This window comes from Cotesia glomerata, linkage group LG3 (genome assembly GCF_020080835.1).
Source record: "Cotesia glomerata isolate CgM1 linkage group LG3, MPM_Cglom_v2.3, whole genome shotgun sequence".
Lineage (NCBI taxonomy): Eukaryota > Metazoa > Arthropoda > Insecta > Hymenoptera > Braconidae > Cotesia > Cotesia glomerata.
In genome coordinates this window covers 7,119,158-7,140,318 of record NC_058160.1, presented here as the reverse complement: position 1 = coordinate 7,140,318, position 21,161 = coordinate 7,119,158, and the positions used below count along the sequence as shown (strand labels likewise).

Genomic DNA, 21,161 nt, shown 5'->3' with positions numbered 1-21,161 from the left:
AATATTTGCAATTAAGTAAACATTTTTATTAAAATACTATCCTTAATATAAGTTTAATCACTATTTCACTTGTAAAAAAAAGAAACCGTTCGCTAGAATAACCCAAACATTTTCTTGGAGCTGCCTGTGCTGCGTTTTTTTCTGACAGGGGCGGTAACTTCAGTATTCTCATTAGAATTACCATTTCCTATATGAGCACTAGGGGGGGTAAGTTTGCTCTTAACATGGTCATCAATGAGAGCCTGCATATCCATCTGCCATTGCTCCAGCTGCTGACTTAGTTCAATTTTCTGCTGAATCGCTTCCATCAGCTGACTATTAACCTGAAGCACGTCTATCCTGGTTCTCGCTAATTCAACTTCCGCTCTATTTTTTCTCGCAACAGCTTGGTCCCTCACTGCGTATGCTTGAGCAATCACTTCATCTCTATTGAGCTCTGAGTCCTCAATGTCATCTCTAGCACGATCACGTTCCTCACGTACCCCACGCAACTCGGCTTCACACACGCTCAATTTACTTGTCGTGTCCAGTAAAGCTTCACCACGTCTCTTTAACTCATCTTGAACTTGTTTTAGTTGCTGTTTTGTATGCTCCAAATCCTCAGTAACTCGATGCAATTCTACTGCGAGACCCAGCTCTCCTGGTGCTCCTCTTCCGGTCAGAGCAAGACTGTATGTCTCTTCAACAAGCTCAGTGAGTGCTCCCGAACAATAGTCCTGAAATGTAAAATTGATATAAAATCAACAATAAATTAAAAACTTATTATTTATAAAATGATTATTTGATTTTATTTTAAAGAGTTCTTCTGGTTTTTTGAGCATAAAAAATAAAAAAATAGAATTATTGACGAATTCTTATACATTTTTATTATCTTCGTGGCTGATTTATAAATTTTTTAATTAAAATTCACAAAATTTTACATTTTTATTTTGTTATATAATTTGAAAATTAAAAAATATTCATTTGCATGGTTCTTCATTGAAATTTTTTAGATATTAATTTTTAGAGAATATTACTATTTTTTTTTTTTTTTTAAGATGAAAAAATAAACAAATTGAAATAAAAAATTTTTTTTAATTTAAGTAGGATTTTACAAAATTATAATAATTAAATAATTTCATTTTTCTTGAAAATTTTTCTACTTTCGATGTACAACATGTAAATTAATATTTAAAAATTATTGAATAGTTTTAATATCATTGAAAAAAAGTTTAAAATTTACTCTTTCAGAAAAAAAAAATAGTTTAGTACTCGAAATGACGTTTAAAGAATTTTAATGAAAAATGTTTAGTTGAAAAGCTTGTTTTTCAAAATTTTATTCATAAATTTACTACGACAAAAAACAACGGAAAAAAACTTGAATAAGTTATTTTTTCCATTTTTTTATACCCTAAAAAACCAAGCGACCGTGAAACTAAGTAATTATCAAACTTTTACATATTTCAGTTAATCAATATAGAGTTCTTTGGAATATTATACTTAGAAAATAATAAATAGTGTCATTGTCGAGGGACTTTTTTTGACCCGGTTAACTTAAGAGTATATTAATAATATTACAATCTTAATAATATCAAAAAAATAGGGACTGTTAATTCATTTACCGGAAAAACAATTTTTAAAAAATTGTATTAAAAAAAATATTTTGAAATTTATGTCATAAGAATATTGTAATGTCTTCTAGATATTCGAGATATTCAAATCTTACTAGCAGAAATGGGAGCACAACATTTGTCATATACTTAGTGTATACTTGAGAGGTATAAATAGATGAAATCCATTTGTCATCTCTGTATTAACCTTAACTATTACAACCAAAGTTCAGAGTACGCCATTATGCGTCACAACTAATTTGTAAGAAATTGTAAGCCAATCTTAGCTTATAACAGTCTTAACTATCCTCTCAGTTGAAATTATAAGTCGGTAGTTAAATAAAAAAATTATCAAGTTTTTTCAAGTGCATAGTTGCTACGAAATAAGCTTTTTATTTATCAAAATATAATTATAATTGTTTATTAACTTTCATCATTAAGTGTGTTCGAAAATAATTGTTTAGACAAATGCATCAAACAATGATTCCAAAGTATCTTTTTATGTTTATATTGAGTTTTATTGTAGTTAATTCCATTCAACCTATCATTGCGACGAATATTTACGATCTCAAATCAATAGTGAAATTCATGGATGATATTGAAGTGAAAATATACAACGATTATCAATTGACTAATATAACATTATCCGAGAATGAAAAAAATAAAATTTTAGAAAAAATTTTAATTGATCTGACAAATTTATTGGAAGAATTAAATAAAGTGACTGATGATAAAAGAGGCTCTGTCTTTGGACTTAGATATTTTATGAAGTTGTTACAAGAGTATAAAATAAAAAATAATTATCCTCGGTCGGATTCTGTAGAGAGTTATTTGATATTGATTGATGAAAAACGACAACTAATTGAATCTTATGCTGGATCATTACTCTTCATTCGTGATCGTAATTCTTTTGATGATATCGGAGGATTTTGCCCATTTGTACCGAAAATTACACGGGCTCTCAATGCTTTGAAGTATCATGGTCAACATTATGAGAGAGTATATGAAAAATTAATGACTGAAATTTTATCAGATATGAAAGTAAGCATTTTATACAAATCTATTTATTAATTATTTAATAACTAATGCAATTTTTTAATATGACAGGAAGAAGAAAATAGTAATTTTTGTGGTCTAACTTTTTCATTTCAACAAGGAATATTTGATTATTATCGATTAGCAATGACTTCTTATCTTAAAAAATTTATTATGTTTTATTTTCTTCAAATTTTTAAGGACCGATGTGGAGACAGTATGTATTTAATTTTTTCCTTCAATTAATTTACATATTTTAAATATTAATGTAGGTATTGAAAAAATTTTTTTTTATCCCAACAGATATGTCTATGGACCCAAGAAATGAAAAATTAAATTTAATTAGTGATTTTTCAAAAAATATGATGCTTACAAAAAATGTATTAAAAAATGTTCGACATTATATGCATCGATGTGATGTTAAAAAATTTGAAAAATGTAAGTTAATTTTATTTGAAATTAAAAAAAAAAGGTTTTCTTTTTTCATATATAATTTAATTATTTAAAAATCTGTGTAAATTTTCGGTATTAGAAATTTTTATCTTTGAAAGTTATCGAAAAATTTTTTCATATAAACTCAAAATTTTTCGACTGTCATATTTTTTCTATTTTTTTTATTAAAAATTATGGAATATTTAGAAAAAAAATGATAATATTGAAAGAAATTTTCAACGTGATTAATTATTAAATAAATAATAAATTTTAATGAAAACTATTCTCAAATTAAAAAATTTTCCAATAAGCAGTCCAGTTATAATTTTAATAGCCGGTCCCTACGATTGTAACTTTATATTTTCTACCTAGGCAAAGAAGAATTTTGAAAAAAACGCTCTGCTAGGTAATAGATTTTTTAATGATCTATTTCGTAGCAGAGTGTTTTTTTTTAAATTCTTATTTGTTTAAAAAAAAAACATAAAACTGAAAAGAGGGAATCAGCTGTTAAGAAAGTAATACTTTATATTTTCGTAGTAAACAAGGAGTCATATTATGAATTAGAAAGAATGATTCAAGCTATAATAATTGAAGAAAAAGATCTGACTGCATCCCGTGATTCTTGCAGCGAAAATTGTAATCTTCGTGACACTATTGATCATGCAGAGTGTACAGAATTATATGAATGCCGATTTATTGACAGTAGTTTAGATATTTGTGAACTAGTAAGTAAAAATTTTATAATTGATGAATTAATTATTTTTATACTTTATCGTATAAATATTTATTTTTTCTAATTTAGAGCTATGAAGATCCTACAAGACGCTACGCTTGGTTTAGAGACAGCAACGGAGTAATTTATGGTGATAATAATAACGAAAAGTGTCCTCGAGAACTAAGATCTGTTTATAGTTATTATAATCCTCTAGGATTGACCTACTGTGATTATTGTGTATGTAGTTGTGTAAGAAAATCAAAACGTGAATAGATGGCAGTCACTGCTATCAGTTTTAGGGACCAAGTCTCAAATATTAATGAAAACAGGTTAGTTGTTTAATAATTATTTTTTTGTTTTTATAACTATAATTAGATTAGGTGCAAAAATTGATTGACGTCTAAGTGGTCAGTTTTGCAATGCGTAAAGATTTAAGTGTTATGAATACTTTAATATAATTGTACTTATTACTTAACTGACCACTTAGGCATTGAACGATTTATGGAAATTAAGTTAGCCGACATCTATAAAATTTTAAGAATTTTTTTTATTGAAAAAATTATTAAAAAAAATTTCATTTGTAAAAAAATTTGAAAAACTATAAGTGCAATTAAAAAAAAATATTTTTTAGTTCTAATTTAATAAATAAAGCAAAATCAAAAAATCAAAAACGTCGGCTAACTTTATTATCATGAACGATTTTATTATGTAATTCAATATGTTATTAAATGATTGTAAATTTATTTCGAAATTATTATTAGATATCTATTAAACTTTTCATTATCTTTAACGAACTTTTTTTAGAGTTGTCGTGGGTATCAGATTCATCAAGAAAAATTATATGATTCATGTGCAAATAAAAGAAGGAATTTTAAAACCACAAGCGTTAGTAGATGAAGCGGCATGGAAGGATATAGAGAAATTTGATTACAACGACGAAATTGAAAAATATTATGTTCAACAAGTCAATAAAAGCTGGAACCCATTAACATTGGGAGTTGACTATGGGCATCCACAAACTTTTAATTTTGACGATTTAATTGCACCGGAGGGTTATGTCGTTACTGGTGTTAGATTAAGATTTGCTATTGACTCACTTGATTCACCTCAATTAAAAAGCGGCCCAATTGAATTACAAATTAGAGTGACACCTTTTGACTATTTTCAAGGAGAAATTATGAACCACAATCAGACTTATTGGATATCATCGGATTACAGAGCTTTTAGGTTTGTATAAAATATTTGTGCATGGTTTGAGAATTTTCTGTAAAGATTAGCACATTTGAACAATTACTAGAAAATCTGGTGTTTTTAAAATCATGGTCATTCTAATACTTTTTTTTTTGGTAAATAATCAATGGCTACTAGGGTAGAAGTACCATTTGTGGCCAGTGTACCTTTTTTGGCCACTTTATTTTCAAATTATTGTATAAATATTTCTATGAGCGCAAGACTTTATGAATTTAATTCGTATAAATGTACTAATTCATAAATTCTATAAAAATTCTACTTGAATAGTTAAATTTTTTACAAATTAACTAGAATATCAAATGGCCAAAAATGGTCCTAAGATGGCCAAAACCGGTACGGCTGCCCAATTTTAAAACACAGTAACTGCAAAATTTTTATACCTGATTTTTTCTAGTATTGCTGCATTTTGTACAGCTTTTAGACCTTAATTTCAAGTATTTTCTTCTCACAAATCAAATTTTTCATCAATTTGGCGGGCAAACTTTTTTTTAATAAGAAAAATTGAAAAAAATTTTTAAATGTTAGTTACTGTGTTTTGAAATGGGGCAGCCGGGCACTTCTACCCTATATTAAATTTTTGAACATCTAGAAATTTTTTAACTGTAATCTTTGATAAAAATGACTACGCTACTCCAATTACACTTTGTGATGAAATTATTTTTTTACAGAAATGAATTGATTATAGAAAACCCCGACAAACCAACAAAATCTTCAGAAAATAAACCGGATTCAAGAACAAATCAATTTATAAGGTTTCAAGCTTCTGATTTAAAAAAAGATGCTGGTCAATCGACAGTCCCATTTTTTGATTCATTAGAGGCCGAAGGTTATCCTGAATTTCCTCTGGGAGGTGTAGGAATAATGCACCGTGGTCATGAAGGTTTTGGTGGATTTTTAGCATTTAGAATATTTGACCTTAATCTTTCTAATTATTTTAATGATCGATTTTAATCTATATAAAAAAAAATTCCTTTTTTTTATACTTATAAAAAATTATTGACCAAAATTTAAATTGTGTTTTTTAATGATCAATTTTATTCTATTCAGTAAATAGAAAAAAAAAATAAACGTTAAAAATTGAATAAAGTAATACGTCTTTAAAAATATACGGGGTGCGTAACACATAATAGACTTTTAAAGTATGTAATGTGATCTTGAGAGGATTAAAGGTGAAAAAGAGTCTGTTATTACCTCGGTCTCAACACCGGTGACAATGACGGGCATTGACTCGTCACAGTCACTCTGCAGTCCTGAGTCGTCCTCGCCCCGTCGCAGGTGCGTGTTAAGCTCTCGTAGTCGTTTGCACGCCCTCGCTACTTCCGCTCTGATGTCCTCTTGCTCCCCCATTGAGCTACCGCTTACCTCGCACTCCATTTCCGCCTGCAACGACCTCGGTGGCTTCTGTATCGATCCAGACCTACCTCTTCTCTCTGCTTCGATCGCCGCTAGTGCCGCAGATAGCTCATCTCTATTACCGATAACAATAAAAACGATCATCAATTTTATATGTGAGTTGAATACATGTTTATCAATTTTTTTTTATTACAAATAATTATGAGTACTGTAAATTATTTTGTTTATTTTTATATTTTTTAAAAGTTTACGGCACATTAAAATTTTTTTATTCAATAACCGAGAAATCATAACAATTCAGATTATGATTAAGATAAATTTTATTATATTTAGAAATTTAATAAAGCTATTTTTTTTTTATCCACACATACATAAATTTATTGGTCGTGTTTTTGTAGCAAAGATTGAACATATGTGTACTATAGCTTCTGTTTTAATAATATAGACTGATTTAGAAGAATATTTTAGTAAAAATTACTAAATTTTCCTGATGAACAAAAATAATATCAACATCCGTAGTAATATTATAAGCATAAGCTTTACATTATAAAGAATAAAATATTTATGACTCTCTCAAGTATAAAATTTATTTATATTTATAAATACTCGCTCAGTAATTTTTTACTCACTTTTCACATAAATAATCATTCAATGAAATGTTAAAATTTATTAAATTGAGACGAATAATTTTATAAAAAGTTTCAACTATAAGGTCAAGCAGTAATTACAATAGAATAAATTATTAATAAATGGTTACTATTTCAGTCTGGTAGATTTGTTTTAATTCATTGCTAGAGTTATTATCAATTTTTTAGCTCAGTTCATTAGTGTAATTATACATGACATACTTTTTAAATAAATTACATGTCCAATGTATTTTTCAATTTTTTGTTAAGTGAAATTTTAAATCTCCACTTACTATAATTTAACAAAACGATACAGTAAATCTCAACTGGCATAAAATTTCTCTTTGTAATATAATAAATTTCATTTTTTAATTACTCAATTACGAAATTAAATACATTAATAATGTTTTTGTCAAACTTTAATTTAAAAAAAAAATCTACTAAAATTTCATTTTATTTTAAAATAATTTACCCATTAATGTTATTAAAATTTAAAGCGTATACATAATTTAACCATAAATAATTCGTTATTTTGCTTTATCAATGAAAAAACTCGCTAAAAGATTGAAGCGTGGGTGTTTAAGTACGTCAACACAAATTAATGACAGTTTCATGAACCGGTTTATCATGATTACATTGATTACTTATGAGTTATGAATCTATAATAAACTAAAATTGATAAATTTTTTCGTCTTTACAAAATTCAACAGTAATATGCTAAATATTGACAATCATTATTTCTGATAATATTAAATATAATTCATGTGCACCGAGAAAAAAAAATACTTTTATTAAGAAAATTTTCTTGATACAAGAATTTATGTTCTTGAAAATTTTCAAGAATATACATTGTTAGCTCAAGAAATTGTTAAATTGATTGAAATCATTTTTACTTAATTTAAATAAAGCTATTCTTTTGTTTATATATTATTATCCAAAGATAAATATTGATATTCTTCTCTTCAGAAATTAATAATTAATAATAATAGAATATTTGATCATCAGCGAGTTTCTTGAGCCAAAAAATTGTTAATTGAGCAAAAATATTTTTTTTCTCAGTGTGGTTTGAAAAAATTAATGTTTTTTTTTTTTACAGTGTTAATAAATATTTAAGATAAATAAATATTTATATTTTAGATATAAAAAAGTGATAGTTGAATAGAACTAGAGATCTTGAATAATACCACAAAATTGCGAAATCAAACTCATACTCATGAGTCATAGCAACTCTTGGGCGTTGAAATGCGGGCACTATTCCAAGATTATAACTATGGTAACAATCTAAGTTGCAATCAGTATTTTTTAAACCAAACCATAATAATAAGCAATTATAACTTCTTAAATAATCGGAGATTTTATAAAATAAAACAAAAATAATTATATTTGTCTACAATATAATTGAATAATAGATAAACAAAATAATTTTTTAGTTTGAGTGGATTTATTGTATTGTGTTTTACCTCTCCTGCTCGGCTGCTTTCGCTCGGTGTTCCGCTTCATGGCTGAGTCTCTCCAAGGCCGCAGCCCTTTCCTCGGCTTCCTCCAGGGCTGAAACAGCTCTAGCTCTCTCTTCTCGCAATTCAAGTGATCGCCTTTCCAACTCTGTTCTTTGTGCCGAAACCAATTGCACCTTAAATTAATACAAGTACAAATAAATAAACGTCTTACTCAATAAATATAATACAATAGATTATTATCGTTAATGCGATAAAGATTTAAATAAAAATAAAAGTTACCTCATCGCGGAGAATTTCTAGACTACTGACGTGATCCTGAAGAGTTGTACTTCGCAATGTGCATTTATCTCTAAGTAGTTTTATCTCTGTGAGCAATTGATCTTCTGTTTTAGAAGCTTCTCTTAATTGATCCGCTAGTCGAATATTTTGAGCCGTAAGTTCACTGACTAAAGTTGCTTGCTCACGTTCTGCTCGTCTCGCACGTTCACTTTGTTCCTCCAACTGGCTTCTCAATGTTTCAACGTCTGTTTGTAGTTCCAGAGCACGTGCTTCACTCTCACCTTTGGCTTCTTCTAGTCTTCGACGCAGTAAATGCCTCTCTTGTTCCAAGCACTGAAATTATAAAACAATTTATTAATTATAATGTAGTTTATTATATTATTATTCTATTAAATAATTAGATAAGCGTTTAGAAGCGGAGAGTTTTTTATCGATAAAAAGTTAAGATTTTTAATGTTGAAGAAAATTAAATGACTATCGAAAACTGTTGATATAATTTATTAAAATAAGTTAAGCGATTTATGATATTTTTAGTAGATTTCATAAAAATTTAACTATTGCAGCCGTCCTCATGGCGCAACTTTTAAAAAATTTAGTCATTTTATCACTAAGTATCGTTTTCTTCAATTAAAATTTCATCCGTTTTCAAAATTCTGATTAACTTGGAAATTGTTGTTTCTAAGCAGTTACTTAAAATTTGGACATTCATAATTCAAATCTCATAATCTTCAAAATCGTTTGACAAATATTTGAGAAACTATTTTTTTACAAGATAATTTTTTAAACAAAGTTAGTTTTGAATAGTTTTAAATTTATTATTGAATTTTGTTTTTAATTAATGAATTAAGTTATACATTATTAGTATTGATATTATTTTATTAAAAATAAATTTTCTTTATTTGAGAAATCTATTTCCATTTCGGCTGCCAAATGGCCTTTTTTTCTCTGTATTTTTCATGTAAATTCAAAATATTTTTTTAATTTCAATTTTTTAAAATTTATTATTATTTTGGATTTTCACCAAAAAATTGTTCTTGTCAAAAGACATTTTTGATTGTTTTTAATTATTTTATTTTTGATAAATTTCAAGAAAAAAAAATTTAATCATGTTGATTTTATGGTCAAAAATAGTATGATCTCCACTTTTTAATAGTTATAAATAATTAATTACTTATTACTCATTAAATAATACATTGATTTAAAGATATTAAGTCATCATGAGATCACGTTTAATTGATAATTATTGAAATTTATTTAAAAGAAATGAAGTCATTGCCGAGTGAATCAATACGTAAAAAAGAGTATTATTATCATTATATCCACACCTTTTATAAATTAACGTGACTTCAAGTTATGATATATGTATATATAATATAAACAGTTAAAATTTGCTATTTTTATGTCTTAGTTATTGAATTTCCATTTAATTCGCGAGAATTTTTCTTTTAAATAACGAATTACGTTACTAAAAATTGTTATGATTAGCAAATCGTTCAGTAACAAATAAAGAATTCATAATATAATATATGATTTGATAAGCTTGTGATATTACTTTTATGGGTATACATGCGGTGGTTATTCATGCGAAAACATAAATATAAAAAAATGGAAAGGCGAACCCGAGATCGAGACTATACAGCTTTGTATTAAGTTAAAGAAGGTGAAACGCGAAGATCTTTAGGAATATTATTACAGAGAAAGAATACATCTTCTATTTTTTCATTGTTGACATAATTTTTTTACCACACAATTAAATATAATTACCAGCAATTGTAAAAATACTTTTATTGTTTATATTATTTTAAAAATAAATAAAAACTATTTCTATGTAATATCTATACATTTATTTTTAATTGCCTAATTTTATTTCCGCACTGTTTTACTGTGTAAAAAGTTAATTCATAGTTGAAAAATACAATTATTACGTTAAAATAAATAATTTATAGAAGGATGTGTACACTCCAAATATAGAACAGGGAAAACCGAAATAAATTACTTATAAGTAGGCTTGGTTGTATGTTATATGACGGATTTTCTTTATTGAATGTAATGTAATACGATTATTTCCATTACTACATTGAGCTATTATATATATGTACGTAACGATTTATATGTAACGTGTATTTTGAACTGAATATCCTTCTGGAGAACCCTTTGTTATACACACATTTTCTCCTTCTGTATGGTTGTTAATATTGTGCAAGTTCGTTGTGTTCAGCTAACTAATTAAAATAAATACATATGTGGTTATTTTTATTATTATTATTTTTGAATTAATGATTTATAATTCATACCATTTTTCAAGTAACTAGCTAGTTTTTAACTCGCAAATAAGCTATAATTTAACTCTCACTAAGCACTAAATTACTGACCCGTGTTAATATTAAGAGTGTTATATATATGATAACTGTTCTTATAACTATATAATTAAAATAAGTTTGTCGTACGACAAACCAAAATAAATTGTACAATAGATTTGAAATTTACTTTAATGAGAGAGAATAAAGGGATTAATTATGTTACGAAATAACTTGTAAAAACTCTTGAAATTTAAAATAAGAGATTTATGCTGTAATTTTTAAATCAAAACTTTATTTGTAAAAAATTTGTTGTAGTTTAGGCAGAAAATTTTGCAGTTTTAAAATGTAGCTAAGAAAAATACGTGAAAATATTAATGAATTTTTAGTACCAAAATTATTGAGGTTTTAACTAAGATCTAATAAGTAAATTAATATTTTAATTTATTGTACGAGAAATTACAGTTTGAAAATGTAAAACTTGTTGTTCAGTTACAAATTGTAACTTTTACAGTTTCTTTGGCTATTCAAAAAATGTAAAAAATGTTCAGGTGGAATATGAATCATTTTTTTTTTTGTCTACCATATGTTAAATAAATTGCATAATTTCACTTAAAATGCCTAAAGTCGACGTGATAATTAATTAAAAAGAAATATTTGAAATTAACAAACATCTGACAATGTCAAAAATTTTTTTTAATAAATAAAATACTGGAAAAAAAATTTCATGTGTGGAAATTAAAAAGTACTAGGAGTGTAATTTTTCAAGAATATTTATTAAATAATAATTTATTTTTTTCTATAAAATAAAAAAATTATTCTGTGCCTGCTGATTTTAATATTATTACGAAGGCAATATAGAGTTACTAAAAATTTTTGTAAATTACACCACTGAAATTATTAAATTTTTAAATGACACATTATGATTCCTGAGTATTAAAAATATCTACTTTTGTGTAACCCAAAACTTTTTCAATGTAATATTCATACAATGCTTCACTACGAACTGATAAGTTTCAATAAATTTAAGTTTTACAACAAGGTCATGCTTAGAAGGTTAAACTTCAACACTCGTCTATCATATGAATAGACCTTTAGTACATAATTTATAATTGTACACTTTTTTTCTTTCATCAACAAAATAAAAGCCCATTAATACTTTTGAAATTATTTATGTATTCATGATCTCATTTCAGCGATAAATGATATTGTCTGAAGGCTATGCTTATAACTCAGATCCCAGACAAAGAAATTTTTAAATTTGCAGAAAGTTTCATTTCTGACAATGAATAATAATTATGCATATTTTTTATTTTAATAATAATGAGAATATGAATTAGTAATTTTATTATTTCAGTCGATTTTATTGTACGTGCAATTAACACGTCAAATTAACGCTACTGGTTAGTTACACTGACTTTTGATTGGCACGATACTTTCTTGTAAGCATTAACATATACGTCAAGTAATATTATTATAAATTACATATTAACACTGAAGTGTTAATAGAATAACCACAACTATTTTTATAGAAGTACCTTTGAAACGAATGTAATTGAGATTACCTTGACAATGCAATGACAATGATCTATATATTTTGTTTTCAATAAATTATATAACCGAGCTAAAAGTTAATTTTCAAATTTCGCTGCGAATAATATTAATTAAAAAATTTGTTAATTAAACTCTAATAAAAAATTCTAACTTCCATAAATTAATTACTTTTTTCGCGTAATTAATTTTAATTAAAATAAAAATTTTATTAATTCCGTAAAATGAATATAATGAAAAGATATTTCATTTTCTCTTGCATATTTATATCGATACAATTCATAGAATATGTAATGATGGATTATCGCAATAAGATAAAATTATTCATTTCCGTCGTTGGATAACTTTTCAACAAGTTTGCGGAAAGTATTCATAACAATATTTAAATTTATAACATATTTACACATATGTTTAGATGAAAATCTAATATAATAAGCAATAAATGTCATCTTCATAAAGTCTATGACTAATTCAATATAAAGTGAAAAATTTTCTGAGAAACAGTAAAAATACAGTGTGACATAAAAAACTCACAGAGCATTCAACTATTTCTATTGTCAACGTCATCTCCGTCAAGCGTCATCATAATTACTTCCCAGGTAATTTGTGTAACTCGTTAGCGGAATCTCTAACTGCAAGAGTTCAGAATGTAACTAACTCGCTAATCAAGATTGATATCTGCGTAATTTGTAAAATACGGAACAGTTACAGTTATACTCACAATTTTTTGTGAAAATTACAAATTCACTATTTTAAGTTACTTGGTAATTACATAGTCAGTATAATTAAGTGTCAAAATAAACTTGTATAATATGTCTTAATTTACGTATTTAAAAACTGTCTTGAGAAATTTGAATACTTCAATAATTAGTTATTGCACTAAAGAAAAATTAATTTATTAAAAAATAATGTAATGTATTTTCACTTTAATATATGTGTTATGTTGCAGTATTAGATATTATTATAACAATTATTGTCTTGGATTGTAAAAAATTATTTTATAGAATATAATATTTCTGCAGATTAAAAGATTATTTTATTGCAAAATTTATTATTATAAGAGGATTTAGTATCCTGATCGGAGATAATTTATAAAAAAAAAGAACTTTACTTGTTTTACTGCGATGAAGAAATATTTATTTCCGAAAATGGTTATTTCATTTTAATCTGTGTATTCTCGTCAGTAAATTATTATACCTGCAATTACTTATTATAGAAAATACACATTAAAATAATTTATTGTTCAAAGTTGTTATTTTTTATTCAACGCAAATTTGTGATGTAACTAATAATATATGATACCTTTATAAATATTAATATTATATTAATCATCACTATTAGTAATTTTTATGATATAAAAATTTTGCGTACGTAAAATAAAATAGAAAATTTCCTTGTATAAAATTTTTGGAGGACCAGCAAATAAAATAAAAAGTGAAGCAAAAAGGGTGATTCTAAAATAATAACATTCCAGGTGTACAAATAGTGATTATAAACTATGACATATTATGTTTTTCTTATCTTTGAAATTTTTTTTATAATTTTTTCTTTCAAATTTAAATTTAAAAAAAATTTTTTTTTGTTTGTTTTTTTTTTAATTTCTTAAATTTTTTTAATTTCTTAAATTTATCTTCTCTTTGCAGATGCAATGTATTGTATAAAATCATAAGTTCTAAACATTCTATACATAAAAATGTAACATAATGTTGTAAATTGCCGAGGGCATTTTTTTACAAATAAAATAAAATAAAAATTTGGTTATGAGAAGTTCTTAAGCAAATTTTGACCCATGTTTTATTATTTGTCTTCAAAATATTTTTTAAACGCCAATCAAATTTTTCAGAGAATTAACTAAATTTTTTTTATTTATTAGAAATTTACTGGGATGCATGCAAATGCGCTGTAAATACTTTTTGAAGAAGACAAAAGTTTGATTATTTCGACTGACTTCAATTTTATCTTGTATTTTTATTTTAAAGAAATTTCTCCGAGTTAAAATTATAATTTGATAGTTCGTTTTAAAATTTCAACTTAATAAATTTTATAAAGATTTTTTTCATAATCTATTACGTTCAATTCAATTTAAATTAAGATTATATTTTTAGATAGATTATTTTATGAAGGTTTAGTACTGATATTACAAGATAAATTTGTAACATTATATTAAGTGAATACAATTTTTCCTACCTTTTATGATTATATATGATATAGTTCGCAATTTATAACAATGTCTTCGCATAATTGTATTTTCATACATTTTTTATTATAGTATTATATGACGTTGAATTGAAGATAATTATAATTATCCTATCTCCGAGATCCAGATATTATTTTATATCATATTAAATATTTTTATTACAAAAAATAAAATGATCTCCGTAAAGTAGATAAAATATATATTAATAGAGATAAAATAACAAGCGATAAATCACGAGATTTTAGCTTGTTTCCTTTTCGTTTTCATCAACATAATTCTGGCTATTTTATTTTCAACATCGAGGTTTAATCGTGAAACGGTCATTGCTTCTCGGTAGAAAGTAAAATTACACCTTATGTGCTCTAGTCTAATCGCTGCTCTGTAGCACAATCGTTATGAGTAATAACTGTTCTTATTATCCAGTGGGCAATCCTACTGACGTATACGTAGCATCTTCATAATAAATGAAATATTAAATTAATTCATGCTTTCAGAATCTAAGGACATTTTTTCTAGGTCCATATAACATTCTATAATATAAAAAATATTCTTTTTGTAGTAAACTAATAAATCGCTGTTTTTTTTTCTTCTAACAAATGTGTACAAAAATATTTACGATTAATTATTGCAATAAAAAAATGTTTAAATGTTATGGCTACTCGAATTTAAACTAATCCTAAAGTAGAATTTTAAGATTGTTTTCGGTAATAATTCACAAGCTTTGGAGATTAAGAGGCTTCACCGTAACTGTGTTAAACATATTGTAACATGCAGTAATAATGTTTGTTCTGGTAAAGCATAGCATATTTATAAATTAATATTAAAAATCAACAATTTAAATTACTCTTTAAGAGATATGAAGTATAAACATTAGCAATCATAAATTGGAAATTGTAATTGCAAACATCTACTGAGAATCTTGTGAAAGAATTAATTAATATTAATAAATTATTTTCCTTAAAAATAAAAAGTTAAAAATTAAGTAACACTGCTGTGTAATCTCTTAACATTGTAATACTGCAATGATTAGCAAATATAATAACATACTTAAAAGGATGTATGTTTAGTCTTTATTTATATGCCAAATCTGAGCGGTCTTTCTATTTTCTATTCGCGTGATTACAAGAAAAACTGTATGTTTACCAACGATATTTTGAATGTTTACAAGTACTTATTAATACTTATACCGTTTCAATATTATTAGCGAAAAATGTCAAGTAATTTTTATTTATTTGTGTAGCTAAAATATTAATTTCTTTTATTTTTCATTAATAATTAATAATTATAAATTATATTTTATTCTAATTCTTAACAGTATGTTTTAATTTAATTTAATAAAAAAAAATAATCAGCTTTCAAAGAAAATCATTGAAGAACTCTATAAGAAAAAAAATTGTATATATATAGAGCTATTCAAACGCGAAAATTTTGTCCGAGTATTTGTAATAAAAATAATTTTTGAATGTAGATTAATTGTTTTTATAAAAGATTTACGGGAGATAAATTCTTCATACATGAATTTTATATTAATAACTTTTTAAAATTACGAATTTTTTAAGCAGTTATATTTATCGCTATAAAATATTAAAGTTTCATCCAAAGATGCACCACATTGATATTGTCTTCAAATTAAAAGATCTATTTTTGTCTTCAAGGTACTAAGCTTCGAAGTAAATATATAAAGTTTAATATTATTCACTTTTAAAATATAAAATTATTTTGTTTTTATCAGTGTAAGAAATTTTGAAAAAAAACCAGAATTATAAAACAAATATTTTAAACTTTCTTGTATCGATCAAATAAATTTTAAAAATTTGGAAAAAACAATAAATATTGTTCTTTAATTTTCAAATTCATATCGTATAGATCATTTTAAAAGTTTTTAAGTAGTTTGAGTTTATTTATTATCGTAACCTTTTTAAACTAAATATAAATAAGGAAAAATGACAGAATATAAATAAATATTGACAATAAATAATAAAATTTCAATAGTTATATTTTAAAATAAAATTTACGAAATTCTTCACTTTAGATTAATTGCACATTCCTTTAATCTTGTAAAATTTTTACTTTTTAACCCGCTGATGAGAATTGAATTCGACACGGATTAAAGTCAAATTATCTTTATAACAAAAGTAACACTTGTTACGTAAATTAACAATAAAAATATTTCGCAAAATTATTTTCTCCTTTTTTTTATATTACATATATGTATGTTTTGGAAATCGGATAAATCCTTCTTTTGGAAAAAAAAAAAAGTGAAAATAAATATTAGTGATAATTGTATGTTCATCAATCTTGGCATAAATCGGCTTTTAATAACACGAATAGTGAATCAACATTCATGATGTAAATGCTTAATTCGAAAACTTAAATGATATTATGAAGAACAGCTAATTTTCACATTATCGAGTAGCATTATTATGCTAATAATAATCCTGCAATGATAATTGATCTTAATTACAGAATGTATTAAACACATCTCTCTTTTTAAATGATAGTTATCATTCACTATGTTATATTTTATGCCTGATGATTGTCTTTTAATTTCAACTATTCATGAATTTTTTTTTATTTTTGCACGACTCATGATGCGAAGCATCAGAGAGTGCTTTACGATCGAAAAATTTTTATTGATTTGACTACAAAAAATCTTAAAAAAAAATCAATAATCCGATAATGTCAGAATATAAAATATTTGTATTAAGATTTCAGTTTTATCTTTTTGAGCCCATTTTTTATCTTTTATTACTTATAACATCTATACTTGAAGCTCTCATTACAAATTGTAATTTAATATATCAGTATATATTATTTTTTTTTGTACTGAATAAAAAGCCATTGGTTTGTCCATGATGGTCGTATGTACTTTCTCGCCGCGAGTCTTAATAAATATAAATACTCAACAATTCTATTAATAAAAAATAAGATTTAATTTCATAATCAACGACTGTTTCTGTTGTTTTACCTAATTACTTTCATTATGTTTTTATTTTTATATATGTAATTATAATTTTAGCATTTTCGAAACTATTTTTTTCTTTGTAACTTAAAAACACAAATAATTATAATTATTCAACAATGACCATAAAAATCATTAAGCTTCAATTGATTTAACACACAATAAACAAATATTATTTAACAATATAATAATTAATTTGTACACAAAAAGCAGCAAACAACTTAGACTGCTCCAAAACACGATATAGCCCACATTAACGTTCTTTGTTCCATTCATACATTTCCCGTTTCCTGAGTTTCTGTTTTCTTAGTATAGTAAGTATCCTTTCTCACGTCTTGTGCCGAGAGCAAAGGCTTTATATTACAATTTTTTCAAGGCTTCGCTTACCCTTTTATGCTCAAATAAAAAAGTTAACTTTTAATGGTTGTTTGGATAAAAAAAGACTTCGATTAAAGAAAAATATTCTTGTGGCAAGAAAGTTATTTCAAAGAAAACCGATTAACTTTGAAAATTAAAGTTCTATTAAGAGCTAAAAATTGAATTTTTGAAAAAAGTTAAATATTATTAGAAGAAAATTTATAAAAAAAATTGACATTTGTGTTGAATATTTTTTAAGGACTGATTTATAAATTAAGCAAAATAAAAAGTCATTTGGCAGCTGAAATAAAAGTAGATTTCTAAAAGCAACCAAAAACTGGCAGGATCTGCAAAGAATTTTTGAAACTGAAAACTAGCAAAAAAGGAAAAGAAAATTTAAAGGAAGAAGCTGAGTCAAATAGCGAGATATTTTTAATTTGATTTTATGAGGACAAATACAATAGTCAGATTTCTACACTGAAAAAAAATTAACTTGAATAAAGAGAAAAATTTTTGAACCAAGAAAATACTTCTAAAGAGTTTCAATTGTTTTTAATCAAGACAAAAAATTCTTGAATCAAGTAAAAGTTACTTAAACTAAGAAAAATTTCTTAGTTTAAGAATATTTCTACTCAAATGAAAAAGATGAAGTTCTGCAAAATTACTTACTTAATTGTAGTAAATTTTTTTTGTCTACGAAAACTACTAAAAATAGTCAGATTTGGATAACATGAAATTTTTAAGAAAACATTCTTCAATAAATTAATTTTTTTTCAGTGTAAAACAATTATTCGTAAAACAAACTTTCTGTTATATTTGATTTTTCTTTTAAATTTTTTGTTTCAATTTCTCCAAGTGTTTCCTACGGTAAATTAATTATCTATAACCTAATTATTAGGTACCCGTTAAAGTTCGTGCTCAATGGATAGAATGAAGAGTAGAGATAAAGATAATGGCTTTTAAGTATCAAGAACAAAAACTAATGGTTACGAAACACGTATCGAAGATATTTTTCATCTGTATAACGTTATGTCATATTATACTGTATAGAATCCCTCTATCGTACAGTTGAAATCATCTATTAGACTAAAATACAGAAATATCAAGTACTTCGAATCTATTTTTTAATAACTATATTTTAATGTTATAGGTAAATAATGGATTATAACTATAGTATACTATAGTTATATATAGGCTTAGTAATAATTTTTATTATCGTCAATAAAGATAAACCATTGATCCCGTAAAGCAATTTCCTTTGTTCGACAAAAGTCTATCACTAATTTGATGATGGAACCTAGAGAAATCGTAACTTTAATGATAATGATGAAAAAAAGTAATTGTCTGATTCACAAGCTTTGGAGGAAATAGCAGAGAATTCTGATGAAATTGTAACTTAATTTAAATGGAAGTGCTTAAAGCTAATTACTTTCAGGAGGGAATTTTTTTAACAATAGGTGTGAAAAAAACTAAGAGTAATGAGTTGATGTAATAGATGCTTCAAGGTTAAAAATAAAATGCTTCAATTTTTCATCTTATAAATCTTACTCAATACTAATTTCTACGCACTATTTTTATCGTATTTCGAATTAATTATTAAAAAGTAAAGATTAATTTTATTAACCAAAGGTACATTAATACAGCAGAGGAAATTGCGTAGACTATTAAATTAACTATGGAAAGTGTTTTTGATGTAATCGAGAATAATTTTAGATAAATTTATAATTTAATAAAAAATTCATGAATTTCATATGAATAAACTAAAAAAAAAAAGAAACTATTTGATTGAAGAGACATACTTGATGTAGCAAAACGATCTTGAAGAGAACTTTACATTTTGATTACAGAATTTCTTGCCTTAAAACTTGCTTTCTTAGTTTAAGAAGTTCTACAACTTTGATCAAGAGTATATTGTTTGATCGATACAATTAAGTTCATTATCGAAAAACACAATTCCTTTCAACTAAGAATAATGTCGTTTTCCTTCATTTCATTTAACATTCTTGGTTTAAGAAAAAGTTTCTCTATTTAAAATACTTGAAAAAAAAAAAAGAAAAACATATCTTATTCCATAAATTCATAAATCATAAACGTATGATTAATACTTATTAACGAAATAAAGTTATAAAAAAAAAAAAATATTAAAACGTTCTGTTTTTTAAATAATTTATAGACTGAAAATAACAACTTGATTCAAGAAAAAATTCTCTCTTTAAAATTTCACTCTTGTTTCGAAATGTTCAGTTCTTTTAATTCAAGAAATTCATTCTTGAATCAAGAATATAAAACTCTTCGATGAAGATAAGAAATTCTCCGTTCAAAAATTTCAGTCCTAAACGACAGACTTTATTATTTTTAAACAAGTTAACCCATATTTCACTCCAGAATTTCTTTCTTTTGAATTAAGATAGACAGTAACATTGATTCAAGATTTTTTCGAATTGTTTCAAGAATACCAAAAAAGGCTTATATTAGATTTTTGTTATTTGTTATACTTTTAAAAATAACAAATAATTTATTACCACAGTCTTGAGGTCGAACAATTATTGGAGTGATTACTAATTTGATAAAACACCTTTTAATTTATCTAATGATGATTTTTTGAGAATCATAAAAAAATTAATGAAAATTAAATACCTTGTACAAACACCAAATATAATAGCAAGTGATTTATTGAGTTTTTATGCATATAAGCTCACTATTACGACTAACATTTAAGCGAAAGTAATCACTAATGCTAATATGCTAATAAAAATGGAAAGGATTTATGATTTGTTACGATTTGCATGTTTTAACAGATATTATTTTTTATAATTTTATTTTATGAATCTCGATAATAAATGATATGAAAATTAAATTGATGAGTAATAGACCATAAGTTATGACAATTAAAAAAAAAAAAAAAAACAGATTAAATGATATATATTATTTTTCTTTGATAAGAAGCATATGTTTTAATTTAATAAGATAAGAGTATTTTTAATGCCATCAAAAGAATCAATTTAAAGATATATTTAAGTGAGATGATCCATACCTCCTATATAAAACACAGAGCGCGCA

At 25.1% G+C, this 21,161-nt stretch overlaps 2 protein-coding genes across 3 annotated transcripts in view; one reads left to right on the top strand and one right to left on the bottom strand.

The window, feature by feature from the left end:
• LOC123261016 (bicaudal D-related protein homolog) overlaps positions 1–21,161 on the bottom strand; it is a 37,133-nt gene continuing 15,972 nt past the window's right edge. For both annotated transcript variants that reach the window (XM_044722464.1, XM_044722465.1), the window contains 4 exons: positions 8,738–9,070; positions 8,462–8,631; positions 6,214–6,490; positions 1–716 (listed from right to left, as the gene is read on the bottom strand). In XM_044722464.1, the coding sequence (XP_044578399.1) occupies positions 93–716; positions 6,214–6,490; positions 8,462–8,631; positions 8,738–9,070 (1,404 nt within the window). In that variant the 3' untranslated portion in view covers positions 1–92. The remainder of the gene's footprint in view (positions 717–6,213; positions 6,491–8,461; positions 8,632–8,737; positions 9,071–21,161) is intronic.
• Positions 2,945–6,020, top strand: LOC123261029. The gene is made up of 5 exons (XM_044722503.1): positions 2,945–3,062; positions 3,594–3,781; positions 3,859–4,100; positions 4,576–4,998; positions 5,691–6,020. The coding sequence occupies exons 3-5, from the start codon at positions 4,045–4,047 to the stop codon at positions 5,971–5,973; spliced, it is 762 nt and encodes a 253-aa protein (XP_044578438.1). The 5' UTR covers positions 2,945–3,062; positions 3,594–3,781; positions 3,859–4,044; the 3' UTR covers positions 5,974–6,020.

Bases quoted from the DNA above. Each gene is read 5' to 3' on its own strand.
- LOC123261029 (XM_044722503.1), top strand. From the start codon at position 4,045: ATGGCAGTCACTGCTATCAGTTTTAGGGACCAAGTCTCAAATATTAAT. The intron at 4,101-4,575 runs GTTAGTTGTTTA...AACTTTTTTTAG, and splicing joins TCAAATATTAATGAAAACAG to AGTTGTCGTGGGTATCAGAT. The intron at 4,999-5,690 runs GTTTGTATAAAA...ATTTTTTTACAG, and splicing joins TCGGATTACAGAGCTTTTAG to AAATGAATTGATTATAGAAA.